Consider the following 18,521-nt stretch of genomic DNA (forward strand, 5'->3'; position numbering starts at 1 on the left):
ACATGCTGGCCTTGCCTCCTCTTGCTTTGGGGTGGCGATCTCCGGACAGAAGCTGGAGTGGCCGAGAGACCCCACTGCTGACTCCAGTCGACTTTTCCACTTTGTATAGCTGCTTTTGTTATTTCCGCAATAAAATATCCAGACAAAAGCAACCTGAGAGAAAGGATCTGGGTGGCTACAGTTTGAGAAAAACCCATCATGGGTGGGGACGACATGGTGGTTAGGAGCGTGAGGCAGATGGTCACATAGTACCCATGAAGTAGACAGAGGGAATGTTGGTACCTAGCTAGCTGTTGGCTTCTTAGGTAGCCTAGGATCCCAACCCAATGGGGGTTCCCACATTTAGGGAAGTAATCTGTCCCAATTAATTCATCAAGACAATTCCTCACAAGTATGTCCCATGGCTCTTTTCCTCGGTGAATCTTGGTTTAGTCATGCTATACCGATATAAGCCAGCACACCCTCCAACTGTGTCTTTTGCTATATGAGTGTTCAATACCCCCCAGCTTTGCCCTGCAACTTAACCTAACCAATGGCACACTAGCTTCTTAATACAGCAGAATCTTGGAATGTTTTAGTGAAGGTCGGGTTTATGTTCTTATGGTTTTTACTATCACATAAGATAGTGCCAGCGTGTGCCAGGATAATTGATCTCTTGATCCTAGATGAAGGAGCACAGCCTCACAGATCAAAGGCATGCCAAGGGGAACTGAGCCAAGTCATCAACTCTTGACTAGCCTTAAGATGAGAGCGAATGCAGCTGGAACCAGCAGTTGCTAAAACGGAGCTCATGTCCATCAGTCAGTCCCCAGCAGTGGAAATGTACAACCTTGAGTAATACATGATATTTACTCCAAGTACTGAGATTTAGAGCTGGGAATATAGCATAATTGATACAGTGCTTACCTAGCATATACAGAGCACCAAGTGTGATTGCCAGTACCACATAAACACTGGTAATCCCAGTGCTCAAACGCAGGAGGCAAAGGCAGGAGGATCCAAAGTTCAGGCTCATCATTGACTGCAGACCAAACTGGAGACCACCCTGGAATAGGCTACCCCCACATACAGACAGAAATTAAAGTACGGGGTCTGAGATGGCCTCTTAGCATAGCTAGCGAGTACAACATGGCTAGAATTACGACATCAGAATCTATCGCAATAAGATAACTGCATTGATTTTTCAGAATAATTCCTCTATGTTGTAAACTGGAGGTGGTGTTAATAAATATTTGTAGGAGCTGGTGAGGTGGCTGAGCAGGTCAGAGCACCTGCCTCACGAGCCTGATGACCTGAGTTCGACTCCTACAAGCTTCAGAAAGCTGGAAGGGGAGAACCAACTCCCAAAAGTCGTCGCCTGGCTTGCACATGCATGATTAATAAAAATAAACAAGCATTTGCAGACTGGCCAATCCGACCCACCAGACACACTGTAAAAGGACTGAGGTTAGATTAAGGAAGTGCAGTCAGTACGAAGCTTGTGAGAGCAGCATTCCAGTGTGGCTGAAATCAGAGAAGAGAGCTTGCATTCCCAACCCTGGGCTGTTGGCCTAAATTTTATCCCCAGTGGAATTAAAGATCAAATTAGAGAAAAGAAAATTACAAATGGAACCCATAAGGTAGAAGGTAAAGAAAGGAGAGAATTAGAATAGGAGTGGGCTCTGCAACTTGCCCGGGGCCTCAGTTTTGTAGCCGAATTTTATTGGCAAAAAGACCACTAAGGCTTAGAGTTAGACACATCCTCAGCTATTTGCATAACTAATTGATTAAACAGAGAGATAACTAAGTACTTGAAATACTTCAGTCTGCAACTTTTCTAAATTCTGCACTTCAGACTTTGAGTCAAACAAAGGTGTTTTTTTCTGAATTATACTTACAGACCTTTTAAGTTTCATTTGAAATGAAAGACATCCTCCCCTAATTTTAATATGTTCTGCATGATAAGCATCCTCTAGAGCATCAGGTTTTATTTGCACAGCTTCCCCTAGAGGTTGATTTCCGAGGCTGCATCTCCTCGGCATCAGCCTTGGCTATTAGCAAAGATGAAGAGGCGCCACGGTCTCATGGTAGAGAAGATCAGGTGGCCTTGGAGACCAAAGGACAGAGAGCTGCTTAAAGGCAATGAAACGGCAGCATCAGGAGTAGAGCCTCAGTCATTTCCATATGCAGATTGGTGTTTTATAGACACATGCACAGGCAACACACACACACACACACACACACACACACACACACACACACATACACACTACAGAACATAGAATAGGAATAAACATATATTCCTAAGAGAAATCACTTGGTACAAATAGCATCTATATGATTAAAAAAAAGCCCTACAAGTTTCCATTTATCGTCCAAATAGTATATACAAACTGAAGAAAGTAAGTTACATGTCTCCTCTAAACTTTCATTTTATTTCTTTACTCTTTGAACATGTTGAAAGAAATTGACAAATCTTTTCCCCCCCACACAAAAATCTCCTGTGCCTAGAGAGACAGCTCAGTGGATAAGAGCACTGGCTATTATCCCAGAGGACCTCGGGGCCATGCCCACCACTCACAGGACAGCCCACAACTGTCTGTAGCTCCAGTTCCAGGAGGACTTTATGTCCTCTTCTGGCCTCCATGGGTACGAATAAAATACGAAAAAAAAATAATCTCCTTTGAAAATTCCAAGGCTGAGATCTGGAAGGCAGGACGCTGTGGGGTAAGAATTCTGTGAGACATGTCAAAACAAGGAGAAAAAACTATGGCTCATTGCATAAAAGCCAGTGGCCTGTCTGCCCATGGTGCCCTAAAATGAATTCTCATATAGAGTGGTGTAAAGAGGTGCCCATGGTAGGAAAATCAGCATCACCGTATTTGCTATGGGCTGGATATTGTTCTGAGTACTTTAGAAATATTAACTTAGTCCTAAGAGTAACCACAGAGGTTAATACAACTATTGTTCCCATTTTAAAAACAAGGAAACGGCAAGATTAAGTAACTTGCCCAAAAGTGTGCATCCAGCTGGTGTGTGGCAGACAGGGAACTCACATAGGAATGAGTCCCACGGCCTGGGCTCACTCTCATGGGCACACACTGATTTCCAAAGCAGCAATGGTTTAATATAGCTCTAGCCTAGAAGGATAACATTTGAAGAAAAAGATACTGATTACTCCTGTACTACAGACCACCAGTCCATGTTTCTGATCTGAAGAAGCATTGTTTAAGACCAATGCATAACAGCTAAAATGTGCTGTGCTTAGTCTTTGGCAGACACCCAGGCTGTACGGCAATGGACCTCTGAGACCAACACAATCAGCTATCTCTGTCACTCTGTGTTCTTCCTGTGCCTGTGTCCATGGAAGCTCTCCCCTCAGCGCCTGCCACTCCTATCGCAGCCACTCGGTAAATTATGTATTTAATTATAGAGCAAGCCACAGAAGAACAATGGCAATAATAGCTGGTACTTATTTGGTGCTTGCAAAGTGGCAGGCGCCGTTCTAAGTGTTCAATAAATATTAACTCGGTGAAGCCCTCCAGCAAAGCTGTGGAAGTAAATATTATATTCTCATTTTAAAGATCAGGGATGGGGAGACCAAAGAGCGAAGCAACTCACTCAAGATCACGTCATTCATAATCTGGGCAGCGCCGAGACTCAAAGCTAGAGTCATACACAATATAACTCTAGCGATCCGCACTGTACCTGTACTTGAATCTTTCAGATTCACTGTTTCTCCCACAGGATGCTGTGTTTAGAGCACGAACCACGTAAATACCATAGAACAAAGGGCTGATTTGAAAAGCCTAACTGAGTACACCGATGTGCACAAAACTCCCACATATATTTAATTTTTCTTCGTCAATAATAGAGCTGTTATTTCCGAATAATCCAAGTAGTTTTACTTGACAGATGGCTGTCAACTTCACTGCTGGCTGTACTATCCTAACTCCACTAGACTAACCCCTCCACTGCAGGGGTTAAGCAAAGGGATCACTGCTTTGCTGTCCTGGGGGGAGCACTGTTATATTCCTCTCCAGTGCTCCCACCCAAACACACACAGGCTCTTTCAGCACCCCAGCCAAGGCAGAGGACCCAGTATGACCACATCATCCTTTTCTGCCCCTCTAGAATGACTCACACTGATGCTCTTGACACCAGCTCAGAGCAAATGCGATTAGCTATTTATCTCATCTCTGGGTCTTATTTTTTTCTGGGCCCCACTTCCTGGGAACACGTCAACACAGAGATCCTTCTAAGGCTAGAGAGCAGAAACCCAAGTCACCTGTGACTCACCCGTGACCTTTCCTCACACACACAACCCTGTGTGAATCCTGTGGCTTATTTCTCTAATCAAAAAAAAAAAAAATTACTTTCTTTGCCATTCATGTCAAACACCTTCTGGTTTCTCTGCAGCTAACTCTCTGTGCATCCCTCCCCCGCTCTGCAGCCTCAGCCTCAGTCTCTCCTATGACTCTCCAACAAACACCCCCCTCTTTGCTCCAACCCTGTTTCCCAATCCTCTCACTGTGTTCAACTCCTGAGTCCTCCTCCTCCCACAGCCTGTCTCATTCTCCCCTTATGACGTCACGCCAGCACCAGTTACTCACCTCCATCCAGCTCACTGAGGTCTTGCTCCCATCTGTCACTGTGGAAACAGCCCCGTAAATTGAAAGGATCAATACTGAGCCCACCCAGCTAGCTCTAGCTTTTGCAAACCCCAAGAAACCCCAGTGGATTCATCAGCAGGACAACTGGTCACAAGAGATATCCCTGGTCTGTCTAGATTCTATAGACCTGAAACAGCAATCATCTCTTTTTTTTTTATAAAGATTTATTTTTATTACTAATTTTTAAATTGTCTGAGTTAAAAGGACAGGTATGTGCACAAGAACGCAGTGCCCATGTGGGCCAGAAGAGGGTGCCCAGTTCCCTGGAGCTGGAATTTACAAGTGGTTTTGAGTCACCTGATACAAGTGTTAGGCACCGAGGTCTGGTACATGCCCTTAGCCACTGGGTCAGCTCACCGCTATTAGTCTCTTATGAAAGCTACCTTGGCACAAATGCATTATATACTCCTTCTGATTAGCCTGCTGATATTTTATAGACTTTTATACCCTATTCTTACACAAGCTTGGAGGACAGGGGCCACATCAAGTTCTCTCTGAATGGCCGGGTCTAGCGTTACTAAGTTTCTTCTTCAGGAAAAACACTAAAATAACAGAACAAAGCAAATGTGTGCCTTGTGCTATAGTTTACAGATTCTTCAACTGAAATTCACATAACTGAACATGGAGATGTGACAAATTAGGCAACAGTAAAAGGCTTCTCAATGCACAACAGACAGAAATTAATTAAAAAAATCAAACTTACACTGTGGTAGTTTGAACAAAAATGGTTTCTATAGACCCATAGGGAGTGGCATTATTAGGAAGTCTTTAGTATTTCCCAATGTCGCTCTTCAGCATGCAAGTAACAAAATAGCGCATCTTTGGAGTCTATTGTGTTAGTATGCTTGATTTCAAAAAATTGCTGTTAGACTTTCTGACTTGTTTCATTTTTTAAAAAATTAGCTGGCAGCTAGAGAGATGGCTCAGCCGTAAAGAGCACTGGCTGCTCTTCTAGGGGTCCTGAGTTCAAATCCCAGTAACCACAACCATCTGTAGTGAGATCTTATGCCATTTCTGACTTGGGCACACATGCAGATAGAGCACCCATACATAAAATAAATAAATCTCTAAAAAATGGTTAGATGAATTTGACTGGGATTAGGATAAAATTTCCAATAATTTCTGAAAAGGCTTAAACATGCATTTGCCATTCTGTAGTTCATATTCATGCAAAACAGCATTTTCAGTACTGATGTTTTAAAATCAAAATACTAATCAACTCGGAAAACACTGAAGACACACTATACCTTTCAGCATTTGGCCGATTATTCTTTATATAATGCTTTACATAAAATATGTTTTATATAAAAATAACAAGTATTGCCAATTCTCCTTAACTGAATATTTGCTTTTGTCTTTAATAGATGGTAAAATTATATGTATACTAAAGAACTGTCTTAAAATCCGTTTATCACTTATTAGGGTAAATGTTTGCTTTGCATGACTATTTTATATACCTACACATCAAGGGTCATGCAAAAATTTCTTGAGCAAAACGTTGCCCTTGAGAGGGAAAAGTTCAAGAAGGCCAGTTATCGTGTGGCTCGTGTCTTCCGGGGTGCGTGTGCTTTGTGTCTGGCACTATTGGAAGGTGGTGGAGCTATAGGAGGTGCAGCGTAGCGGGAGGTTTGGGGTCAGAGGGTGTATGTTCTTCAAGGGGATTATGGGACCCCCAGTCTCATCTTCTTCTCTTCTTGGCCTTCTTGTTCCAAGGCGAGCAGTTTTGTCTCACCATGTACTTCCGCTGTGATGTGTTGTTTCACCACAGACCCCTCAGCAACTAAAGACACAATGGAACCTTTAAAGCTGTCACAGGGAACGGCTCTCCTCACAAGGTGAGTGTGCTCCGGGTATCTGCTATAGTAACAGAAACTGCTCTCTTCAGAAAGACAATAAACCCACCAGCCCAATCTGATTACAACGGAATACGACCCCATTACAATGATTACAAAGGTGATGACCCCTTGGGGGTCACACAAGGTCTGCTCACCCTAGTATCGTAAGCATAGCCAGGAACGTTTTACTGGGGAATTTCTTTCGGCCTCTTCATTTTTCTCCTTTTTATACTTTACTTTTATTGTTGGACAAGAAGCACTCTCAGCAAATGGTCACCAGTCTGCACCCTGAGGAGAGGTGGCTGAACGGGGTGGACACTGCCTCCAGTGTCCATGAAGGCCAGCCATATTCCCAGGCTTGGCTTCTGTGGCCTGAGCCCTATGAAACTCTGTAGCTCCAGCATTTCAGAGACGTTTCTAGTTAGCTCTGAAATGGATGAGCCCTGTGCTGCATCAGACCAGGGGTTCTTGACTTTTGTCATCATGGGATCTTTCAAGATCCCATGAAGCTAAAGTTATCAAAGCCCACAGCACAGATCAGTGAGTAAGGGCACTTGCAGTTGAGCCCAGTGGACCTGAGCTGGATCCCCAGAACACATGCAGTGGAAGGGGAGACTCCCACCTCAGCATTTGTGGAATATATACATGTACACACCTTTACATGGGGGCACGCACGCGCACACACACACAGCATACACACACACACCATATACACACATACAATAATTGTAAAATATAAACTAAAGAAAGCTATAAAGCCTCTTACCAGGAAAGTTAACAAACATAGACAGCCTCAAATTTGGTGCACATTTTAGGGGTCTAGAGTCCACTGCGTAGGGTACAAGCATCCATTTGTTCTGTATGATTGCTCTAGAACTCAGGGGAGGCATAAGTGGAAGTAAGGAGGAATGGCCAGGGATGACAGAAGGGTTACGGCAGGAGAAAGGGAAAGTTAGGAGGGACAGGGAGGGACGTCAGAAGGGTTATGGCAGGAGGAAGAGAGGAAGATGAATAAAAAGGAGCCTCTTTCTACACTAAGCCTCTCCTTAGCTCTATGTCCCAGCACAGCTTTCAAGCTTAGAAGCACTTACAGAAGAGCAGCGTTTGCTCTAAGCAAAACTGGACAAGGAGAGCTGCATCACTGGCTTTCCCAAGAATGAGATTCTCATTATCCACCACTAGAAGTTAGGGCTCCTACTATTATTTCACCTATTGGGGACTAAGAGGTAAGGAATACTGGATTTAGTGCCAACAGCTGCTCTTAAACACTACACATCTGCATGTTTCCTAAAGAGAAATCATAACTTATCCAGGTGCTCACCTGCTCTGAATGCTTGGATCTGGAAGGGTTGACTCCTGCTTTGGAGGGATATAAGGTATGGCCCAAGAAAATAAAATAATATTATTACTACACACTTGCTCACTCTCAAATCTCAGCGTCACAACTGTAGCTAAGACCCAGGGGAGGCGATGCTGGATAAGTCTACCCTCATCTCCGTTCACCCATGCCTTCGATGGCAAACACCTCAAACAATTCCTATCCCATACTATTGCCTCCCACTTATAAACATGAGAGAAAACACCAGAACTTCCCAAAGGTGAACTGTGGATTGTATGCCCTTTGCAAAATGCTTCTGAATGCCCCCTGCCTCTTTTCAGCAAAGAGCAGCATAAACCCGTCATGGCACAAAAGCTACAAAGGGAACTGGGTGCCAGTTGGGGTACCCGACAGTGTGTTTTTTGGTCTTACTCAACAAGATCTACCGATTGTTTCTTCCCACACTGGGTGTTTAGCTTAGGTGCATGTATGATCCCTTCATGTGGAAGGCCAGTAACACAGTGGAAGGAGGGTTGCCATCTTGTATTTGTTGCGTTTCTTTCTTGTGCTTTGAAAGTCTGTAGGGATGAATGGGTCTCCTAGTTAACTCCCTGCCCCCTTTCTAATTCTATTTGGTTCTTTTGCTTTCTGGGAGTCCCCCAAAGGGATGTCTTCGCCATGACTCAGTCCCAAACTGCCAACTCCCCATAATGAAACCCCAGACACCAAGACGGCGGAAATGTCCATGATGAATTCAGAGTCCTTCTTTTAACAGAACTATGTTTATATAGATGACTCAAATAAGCAGGTGTTCTAAGGAAGTCTATCTCCTGACAAGACAGTCCCCAAAGTGAGCAGAACAATGAATTAAAGAAGGAAGTCCAAAAACAGAGAAAAAAAATCAGCAAGGAAATCGATACACTGAAAAGGAACCACGCAGAAGTTCTGTAAGTGAAAGAATCAATTGGTTAAATAAAAGCTACATTAAAAAGTGTCGGCACTAGACAAGCCTACACAGAGGAACGAATTTCAGAGACAGAGGACAGAGTAGAGACAATATGCCCAGACACAGACAAAGGAAGACAACTAATGAACGGAACAGGAAGGAACCCTGAACCTTTAGAAATCTGCTTTGTGTACAAGCTTTTGGCTGAGGATCTTTTTTCAAAGCGCTGGTGTGTCCTGGCCTTCTGCTCCTCTGCTCTCTGTCTGAGGCCCTCGAGCAAGCCCCAGGGGCTGACTCCAGGCAGCGAGCCAAGGCCCAGCTGAAATCCTGCTTCACTCAGGAAGCTCTTCCTGACTCCTGAGCGGGTGTGCTCCCTCTCTCTCTCCTGGAAACTCCTACAGTTTAATTTCCTCTTGGAACGCTCCTCAGAATCTGCCTAATATGGTAGCAGGTACATTATGTTTTCATCAGACCCTGATTCCTCCTCACAGGCAGGGTCTATGGGTCACTGCTGGGTTTCCTGAGAATCTAAGTGGGAATCTGGTACATGATATGTGTGCAGCCTACATGTGGAAGGGAAGCAAGGTTAGTGTACTGAATGTCATTAGACCACCTCCAGCTCGGGTTCTGAGCAGCAAACCGCAGGTGTGAGACACACACCTGGTGCTTCCCCCGTCCACTAGTCCTTGTTTGTGTCACCTGTCTAATCTCATTCGAATGTCAGCGCTCTCTCCCTTCCTTGTCCTATTTTTCCATGTCACTGATTGACACTTATAAGATACGGTACTAAAAAAAATTGCTATGGTATTAGTTTGAAGATGAGCCACAAAGCATTAACAACACACCTGCTTCTCTTTGGCACCATGTTTGATCTGCAGATGGAAGCTGAAGTCAGCCAGGAGCTCGCACTGGTGAAATCCTGCCTCTGTCGTGTGTGCAGAGGCAACAAGTGGAATGGAGCAATCGCCTCCGTGGTATTACCCCACAGGTCAGAGATGGATACTCCATCTCTCGTATCGTCTTTTACAACTGGCTATACAAGTCAATGGTATAAATGTTTGCTGAACAGCTTCAGAGTACCAAACATAATGCTAATTGCCAGACACAGAACGAATCGTGCCCTCACACAGCTCAAAATACAGAAGGAACCCAACAATCACATGGGTAATTGAAATACATGGATAACTAATAATCTCCATACAACTAAAAAGTATTATGTTTACAGTTCATTTCTGTCCCCTAAACAATTATAATCTGGGGCTCATTCTCTGGATCTAGCTGACGTATTAAAAACAAACTAGCAAAAATTAAAAAAAAATCCACTAATAAGTACCTACTAAATTTCATAGGCTGCTAAATTGCGAGGTCCTCTTTCACAGGACCAGGAAGATGGCTCAGTGGGTAAGGGCACTTTCAGGGAAGCCTGATGACCTGAGTCCAATTCCTGGAACAGGCATGGTGGGAAGAGAGAACCAACTCCTGCCAAGTTTTGTCTGACCTCCACACAGGCATGCTGTGTGCACACTCATGCTCCCCAAAATAACTAAAGTTAAAAAGAATCCTCGACAATGTCGGACTGAGCGCCCTGTCCTCGCGCAGACCTCAGCTGTAAATAACAACGGCAACAGAGCTAAGAGCTTCCCTGCCTGCAGCCGGACACTGGGAGGCAATGAAATCTATTATCACACTTAATCCTCAGAACAAAACATGAAAGCCATTCTCACCCTTGTTTTACACACCGGGAAGGAAGGCTGGAAAAGTTAAAGGACCCTTCCAGAGTCAGTCGGTATGATATAGAATTTGGAACACGTGTGAATAGCTTCCACTAGGGTTGACACATGTATAATGTTTTTATAATCGGTTGTGTACTGTACACTTCCAATCCTCCCCTCCTGACAAATTCTGGGAGACCAATGGACAAATGTCATTTTCTTTTTATTTCTTCAGGGTCTTGAATATAAACCTAAGAGCCTCCATACCAATGAACAGAAAGTGTGTAGCCTAGTAATACCAGGTAAAGGAATCCAGACACTGAAAAATCACTTCACTTCACATGTGGCTGCCAGCACCCAAGACGGTCTCCAGCACCTCCTGCTAAATGCCTTCTTGTGCAGTTCCCTACCACAATGAATCAGTGCTGTCCTGTGGGCAGCTGGGTCTATTCCCTGGCTGTGTCAGGAAAGGTAGCTGACAGGTGGGAAAAGCCGACAGCCCCATGGGGAGACCCATAGGGCAACCGACTTATCACCTGTGGCTGGTTGACTACTGCAGATAGCTGCTTTTAGGGTAGCGTGTCTTACCCTGGAATGTCTCGGTCAGCATCTGATTCTAATGTCAGGATAAATTATGAACCAAACCCACAGAAGTATCACTTCAGAGGACTTAAGTACAGAACATTTGTTACACAGCATACACGGCCAATGCAAAAGACACTGAAGATTATGCCACAAACGAAGAATGGTAGGAGACAGAGGCTCCAATGGAGTTGTGAGAAGAAAATAGATAAAGCAATGACAAGAACATGAAGGAACCTTGCATGAAGGCAAGCACATCCCCATAAAGAAAATCTCAGAGTTAGAAGAAATCTTAACAGCCAGTTTGTTTGACCACTCATTCATTTAAAAAATACTGAAGTTAACTCAGGGCTTGCATGAATATAACCTGAAATCCAGACAACTGACTTCCTTGAGCTGGCCCGCACACAGTGAGGGCTGGGGACACAGCCGCTCCCTGTTACCTATGCTTCATTTTCCATGGTCTTAGTTACCTACGGTCAATCACAGTCTAATGATATTACATGGGAAATCAGAGAAATATGCAGTTCATAAGTTTCAGGTAACTTTTGCTGCAGTATGCTGTTACACCTTTTACAGTGAGGCTAAGGGAGAACACGGCACTAGTCACAACAGAGAGCACAGATTCTGCATCTGATCTGATGGCATTTCTGAAATGAACTGCACAAACTGCAGGATGGGGCAGGCACTGGAAGAACACGGTCTGCTGAGATGCTACGCAGCAGACATTTCTCTGAGCTTTTTAAACATCAAATTTTATCCTCCAAAGCACCCATATATCCTCGAATTAGCTAAGTTCTCTGCCTTTCTTTCCCGGAAGCATGACACCTCATCCTATTGGTGCAAGACAGGAATAACTGACAGACTCCAGCAGAGGGCTAAATCCCTATGCTCCCAAACTCCCCATAACAGAGGGGAAATCGGAGCATCAGGGTGAGGCTCCAGCAGGACAGAGAGAGCCCACTCCCAGGTTCACAGCACCCCTGTGCTGAGCATGGAACCACACTCTTCCCCATGCTGATGGGTGTGACCCTTCCAAGAAAAAAATGTGTCCTAGGGAAGAATGGGAATTCTTCACACTCACAACATTCTGTGCCCCGAGAGAAAGGTGTGTTACTGGTACAAGTTAATTATTTTAGGAGCTAGTAATGAATTCCTCTTGGGCGGGGGGCTTTCTTATGCATGTGGATATAGGCACTGGCCTTTAGCCACAGGGAAGCATGAGGAAATGTGTTAGGTGGAGAGCAATCTGTAAAAGACACCTGTCACACACACATGGTATGAAAGGGAAGGCGGGGGGGTCTCAGAGCAAAACCCAAAGAGATATCAGGTTAGTAACCACATCGTATGATGTCATCCTCCTGCGGAAAAAAGTATCACATGCTGGAATGAAAGTAGGAACAAGGTCTTTAGAGTTTACTTGAAGTACTTAAAATAGCTGGTTGTCCCTCTAAGAAAATAAAAAACAGTTCAATTGTGTGTGTGTGCGTGCGTGCACATGTGTGTAAACATGTATGTGTATGAATGCATGCACACGTGTAAAACTGGCAAGGTAGAAAATACAGCAAAGAAAGGCTTATAGAGGAATGATCCAGACATCTTAGCACCTCTGGGGTTAGAAGAGCCAGTCCTCCAACAATGACAAGCTGCAGCATTGTTTATGGGAATAGGCATGAAATGGATACCAACAAGAGAGTCCAAGTACATTCACCAAGATCCCATACATGTAGGGGAACATGCTGGGAAACAAAGAGGATGCCCCCAAAGGTTTCTCTAGATAAGAACTGTCATAAATAATCCTTTGTCAGGAAAACGATATGATCCTTTAAAAACAACTAGCTAGCTTCCCATACTGCTGGTATCATCAGCTGAGAGGCCAGCTCGGTTGCACAGAGGGGCTCTGCTGCCCAAGGCCCAAACCAAAGAGAGCAAGATGATTCAGTAACAGCAAGTTCCCTGAGAAGCAGCCTAGCAGAAAGAAGGGTTTGGTGTACCCCCTGGCATTTACATCCTTAGCACCAGACAGTGGGTGTGTGGCTAATGCGGATGCTAACAATTACAGAGCCCACACCCTGTCTCCTCGACAAGAGTCAAAGGGTTTGAGGCCCCCCTGTGTTCGGTGCTCTCGGTTTTTACCGTCATTGAAGTCATCGCTCGCAGCCGCATGGGTGAACGGTGACTGAGCCCGGGGCTCCTCGCTCAGGGAGTAGCTGTGTTCAGCCTGGATGAGAGGCGCTGGTGATGTTGGAGATGGCTCCACCTCCATCGACACGTTCTTCTCTGAGAGGAAGGGGTCATTCAGGAGCTGACCCAGGACGTTCTGGGAAAACTCATCCAGGAGCTCTGAGAAGTGCTGCAAGAAGCAGAGGAGGAAGAATTCATGTTTTCTTCATCTGACACTCAACACATACTTCAGGGCAAAGAGACGGGTGGTCACTCGCAAAATTCATTTGTCTGTTTCTGTCCATCAAACCATGGCAGTGGAAGCTGAAGAGATGACTCAGTTGGCAAAGTGCTGGCTATGCAAGTATGAGGACCTGAGTCTGATCACCAGTACATACATGAAAACACAGGCATGGTGCTGTCTGTAATGCCAGGGCTGGGAACCAGAGACTGGTGGACTCCAAAGCTGCTGGCCAGTCAGACCTAATTAAGGAGCCCCAGGTCCCTGTATGAGACACTGCCTCACAGACACAGTGAGTAGCCTCTGAGGGCACTAGGGTTACCCTCTGGCTGTACATAGTTAGTGTTTTCAACTAATCATAACCTATCATTCCTTGTCGTTCTGTGGGTTGTCTGGGTGAGGAACTGACTTCACTGAGGTACCATGATACAGTCACACTGAACTGCATGCTTGGCTAGGGCCTGGCCTCAGGCAGCTGGACACCTGGGCCCTCAGTCAAGGAAGCTGGGTGGGGCTCCCTGACAGAATGGTAGGAATCTTCCATAAGGAACAAAATGAAGGATAAATAACCTCGGGCTCATACATCCTTGTCTCCATGGACTCTCTGGTCGGGCAAGTGACAAATCCAGCCCAGGCTCACAGGGCGGCACAATGCAACTCTACTTACTGGGAGAAAAAAAAAAAGAATGGCAAAATCCACTTGCAGACGAGTGCGGAGGGATGGTGCGATTCTCTGGGGGCCATTGCTGGAACAATCAGCCACACTCTGCACGAGCAACATCACAGAGTGAGACAGAGGATGGTTATAATCGGTGTCCAACTCAAAAGTAATAGAGGCAGTGCTATAGTCTGAATCTAGAAGGCCCCCACCCCCAAAGTCTATGTGTTAGTTTTGGTCCTCATCCATGTTGTCACTGGGAGGTAACAGAACCTTTAAGAGGTGGAGCCAAGGTCGTCAGGTCACGGATGAAATGCCCTTACAGAGGACCCTGGGTTCTTCCTTTTCTCTTTTTCACTTTTCAGCCATGGAATGGGCAGTCTTGTTCTCAACCACACACAGGCAGGTATGCTGGCTTGCCCAGAGCGCCAGCATCGGCCCGCACCAATTAGGCAAAGAGATCAATTATGCAAAGTGACCAGTTACACAAAAGGACTCCACAGCATTAGCCAAAGGAACCCTTCTCTCTTTGTAAGTTGACTGTACCAGGCATGCGGTACAGTAATAGTCTACTCCTTTCTGCTCTCTCCACTAGACTTTTAAAAGTTGCTCTTCCATGTAATCTTTTGAATCATGTCCCATCCTCCAGCTCTAAATCTGTTAAACTTCTCAGCCCCTGCTAAGCCATGAACATGCACTAGGAGTCATCTATGTAATATCTGGGGTCACTCTCTCCCCTGCTCCACTGGCCCACACTGAAGGAGAGGAAGCCCCATTAATCCTCCCTCCATCGGAGGGATGTAGCGATGCTTTGAGGATCTGCAGAACAACACTTCTCTCAGCACGGCTGGTACATTGGACTAGATCATTTCAGTTGTGGCGTGGAGGTGGTGGAGGTGGTGCAGTAGCACGCACGGGTGTAGGAGAGGCCTGGGAAAGGTTTCTCTGCCTTTTGTTGGGTATTTAGTACTTCACTGCTGACATATTGGACTACACACATTTTGTGGGGGTGGCTGTGGCGGCAGCAGCAGAGTGTGTGTGTATGTGTGTGTATTTGTGTATATTGTGTGTGTATGTGTGTGTTGTGATTGTATGTGTGTATGTTGGGGATTGGTCTATATATTACGGAATTTTTAACAGCATCTTGGACCTGTACCAATGAGATGTCAGGAACACTCACTTTCCCCTTGGGTATGAAACCAAAAATGTCTCCCCGAACTGCCAAAAGTAAAAACGTCTCCATACTGAAGCTATCCTCAGCAGCTTTAATTCTACGCTCACTCCCACTTTCGGCAGGAAAATGCTTCCACTCACCGCTCTGCTGCCTCCACCCCCTTGCCCTTGGACACTGACAAAGTCTTTAGAGGTTTAGATGTGTCCAGGATGAGGAGAAAATCCACAGATGCTGCAGCTACCAAATGGCAAACTTTAGGAAGGTCCAGGTCACGAAATAAATAGGAAGACAAAAAACGACCCAGGCCTCTCCAAGGCATGGCCACTTAGGATAGGGTGTCTTAAACATCTCCACACACAGAAATTATCTGGAGGACCTGAAGATGGAGATTCTGAATCACATGTATGCATGGAACACAAAAGCCTTCCTTTGCAACCAGTTGAAGCCAGAGAGGAGCAGGGCAACTGTACGGCTAAAATTTGAACCAGATTTCCTGTTATACACTAAGCTAAGGTCAGTGTATGGTTCCCTAAGCAGCCTACATTTCGGGCCTGATGAATTCACGGACGGTGAATATTATGAGGTGTTGGATGGTGTTCCCTTTGAGAACAAAATCACAGTAACGGAAAGGGAAGTAAATAATGCAAACCATAAGATTCAAGAGCAAGAACTGATCAGAGCCTGCCCATTTCCAAACCACAATTCCATCCCGAGCTACAAGGTCGACGCTGGCTGGACAGGCTGGCTCTGCTAAGCCTCTAGAACACCGTTCCATCCGGAGGCAAGGCAAAGCTGCCTAGGCTGGCCTGCTCTGCTGACACCCTGTTTTCATTTCTGGAGCAGCACTAATGAATGTTTTCATGAACATCCTCTCGATAACCAATAATAAACCCCCGGCTCTGTTTGCCCTCCTCAGGCTCCCCCTACTTTGGATGATACAGTAATTATCATGTTATGAAACAATTTAGCCCTAACGACAGGCAGCCCTGAAAATTCAGTTGTTACACCATAGCCTCCCCCTCTGGAGAAAAGGAGCTCCCCAGAAGCAAAGACCAACAGTGCCTAGCCATGCACCTTGAAATAAACAGAGGTAACCACTGAGTGGGTTCAGGGACACAAGAGATGGCGCTCAATCAGTTCTACCAGATGCCACAACTTAGCCCAGCAAAATGGTGCTGGCCAGGTCTACTTGGCAACTTTGGTCTTGGGGACCTGGCAGACAGGTCAAACTCTCATGGCTGGTGAAGCGCTCAGGCCAGTATCAGCCCATCACTGATACCAGCATTATGGGCTAGTGGTCCAAAATCAGAGAAAAGAATGAAGCGGGCTTCAAAGAGGAAGACCTTCTGGACCCTTCAGATACTTTAGCAACTAACTCGAGGGTTATATAAGCGTAGTTTATATAAGTGTAGTTCAATTGCTTCAGAGATAATAGCATCACATTTTACCTCCCTGCCTATTAATCTAGCTTTGCTAGTTTACTTTCATAGCCTGCTCCATACTCAATGATCACAGAAATCTTGTGAGTTGCCTAGCAACCCACAGTCATCTATCACAAAGCCTTGTACTAGGGTCCTCTTATTTCTAATCGATGGGATTTTCCCCCCTTGCTTCTCCCAGGAAAGAGATATTTGAGTCTCACAATCAAGCTGCGTGGAAAGTTCCTCGAAATAGTTTAGGTGGCATGGTAGGCTTGCCTGGATCCTCTCCTACAAGAGAGACACACCTCTGGATCAATGAGAACACTGTGGACTAGGATAACCAAGTACTTTGTCCAGAGCTGTGCTGTTGATGAAGCATGGAACTGAGATTGCATGCCAAGCCTAAGTGTTTCCACATTCTGTGACCTTTCTTCTACAGCATGCTCACTGGAATCTGCCTCTGATGGCTAAGCAGACAGACTCACAGACAGTCCATCCACGAATGAGCACAACAGTCTTCCACATGAAATCTGTAAAACACACCAAGAGAGTGTTCAGTGGAGAGGTACCCAGTACTGCCTTCTATGCTCCACCAGCAAAGAAGGCGGAGGTATTGTCTGGCTCCTAACATGTATTTCTGAGATAGGGTTCAGAGGCATCCGGATTAAACCTACCTCACCACATAATGTGTTTCATCCAACTCAGTGAAGACACTGGTAACTTCTTTTAAAGATTTAAGTATGGTGTCAAGAGCAATAATAAAGACCCACTATGGGAAAACTTTTTTTTTTTTCTGGTCAAAAGGATGAAATCTCTGGGCTGGGTGGGGACCTAATCTCCCAGTTATGCAGGTCAATGGCCAGCCTAGGAGATCAGCCCTAGAAGGCAGTCTCACCTAAGTCAAGCTAAAGTGATAGAGTAATGGTCCCTTTAAAAAGATAATGTACTTACTATTCCTTCCCAGAATTCTACCCCTGCCTAGCATGGCATCTTACAGGGCTGTGGCCCTGTGGCTTCTGAGATCATCCCATGTTTCTGATTTATTCAGAAAAGCATACTATTTCTTCTCTTTGTCCTACCTCTGTTCTAAGCACGCTTTCTCTGGTACCTTGAGCTTCTTCACACTTTCCCAAAAGCTCTCCTTCCAAACTTATGGTTGTCTGTCTACCATGTAGCTGGCTGAGCTCCATGCCAGCTGAAGTCAAATAGCACGGCTTTTTGTCCTTCTCCAGAAGTGGCCACTACTCTCTTCCTCAAAGCACTCACCCCCGAGGCCACTCATCCAGTGTGGCTTTATATACAGCTCTCTGGACAAGGCACTGGGCCAGGTGAGGGGGTAGGCAGGAAGAGGGAAAATAACTAGTCTCACATACAGATGGATCTGCAGCCCACAGTCCTAGGTGCTAACAGCCTAACAAGAAGAGAGCAGACTGAGACTCCGCGGCTGTCAACCTATTGCCTATGTGAAGCTCTCTCTCTCTCTCTCTCTTTCTCTCTCTCTCTTCTCTCTCTCTCTCTCTCTCTCTCTCTCTCTCTCTCTCTCTCTCTCTCTCTCTCTCTGTGTGTGTGTGTGTGTGTGTTTGCTTTGATTCAAGGACCTACTGAACAAACTCATGCATGCACTAGACCATCTTGCCTGGGACACACCCACAGCCACAGCCACACAAACCCTACTTACCCAGGCTTGCCCACCCCTGAAGTCTGTCCCAGATAGAAGGGTATTCCATGCACTACGGCTAAGCCCTGCCAACAGAGATAATAGTAATCACTCACAAATACTGGCAGGCCATGGTTAGTAACCTATTCGACTAGGGCACTC

At 45.4% G+C, this 18,521-nt stretch overlaps 1 protein-coding gene across 1 annotated transcript in view; it reads right to left on the reverse strand.

Annotated features, from left to right (window-relative positions):
- Creb3l2 (cAMP responsive element binding protein 3 like 2) overlaps nt 1-18,521 on the reverse strand; it is a 118,514-nt gene that overhangs the window by 36,247 nt on the left and 63,746 nt on the right. Inside the window, exon 2 of the mRNA XM_075953452.1 lies at nt 13,182-13,398. Coding sequence (XP_075809567.1) covers nt 13,182-13,398 — 217 coding nt within the window. The remainder of the gene's footprint in view (nt 1-13,181; nt 13,399-18,521) is intronic.

Source organism: Microtus pennsylvanicus, chromosome 19 (assembly GCF_037038515.1).
Source record: "Microtus pennsylvanicus isolate mMicPen1 chromosome 19, mMicPen1.hap1, whole genome shotgun sequence".
Lineage (NCBI taxonomy): Eukaryota > Metazoa > Chordata > Mammalia > Rodentia > Cricetidae > Microtus > Microtus pennsylvanicus.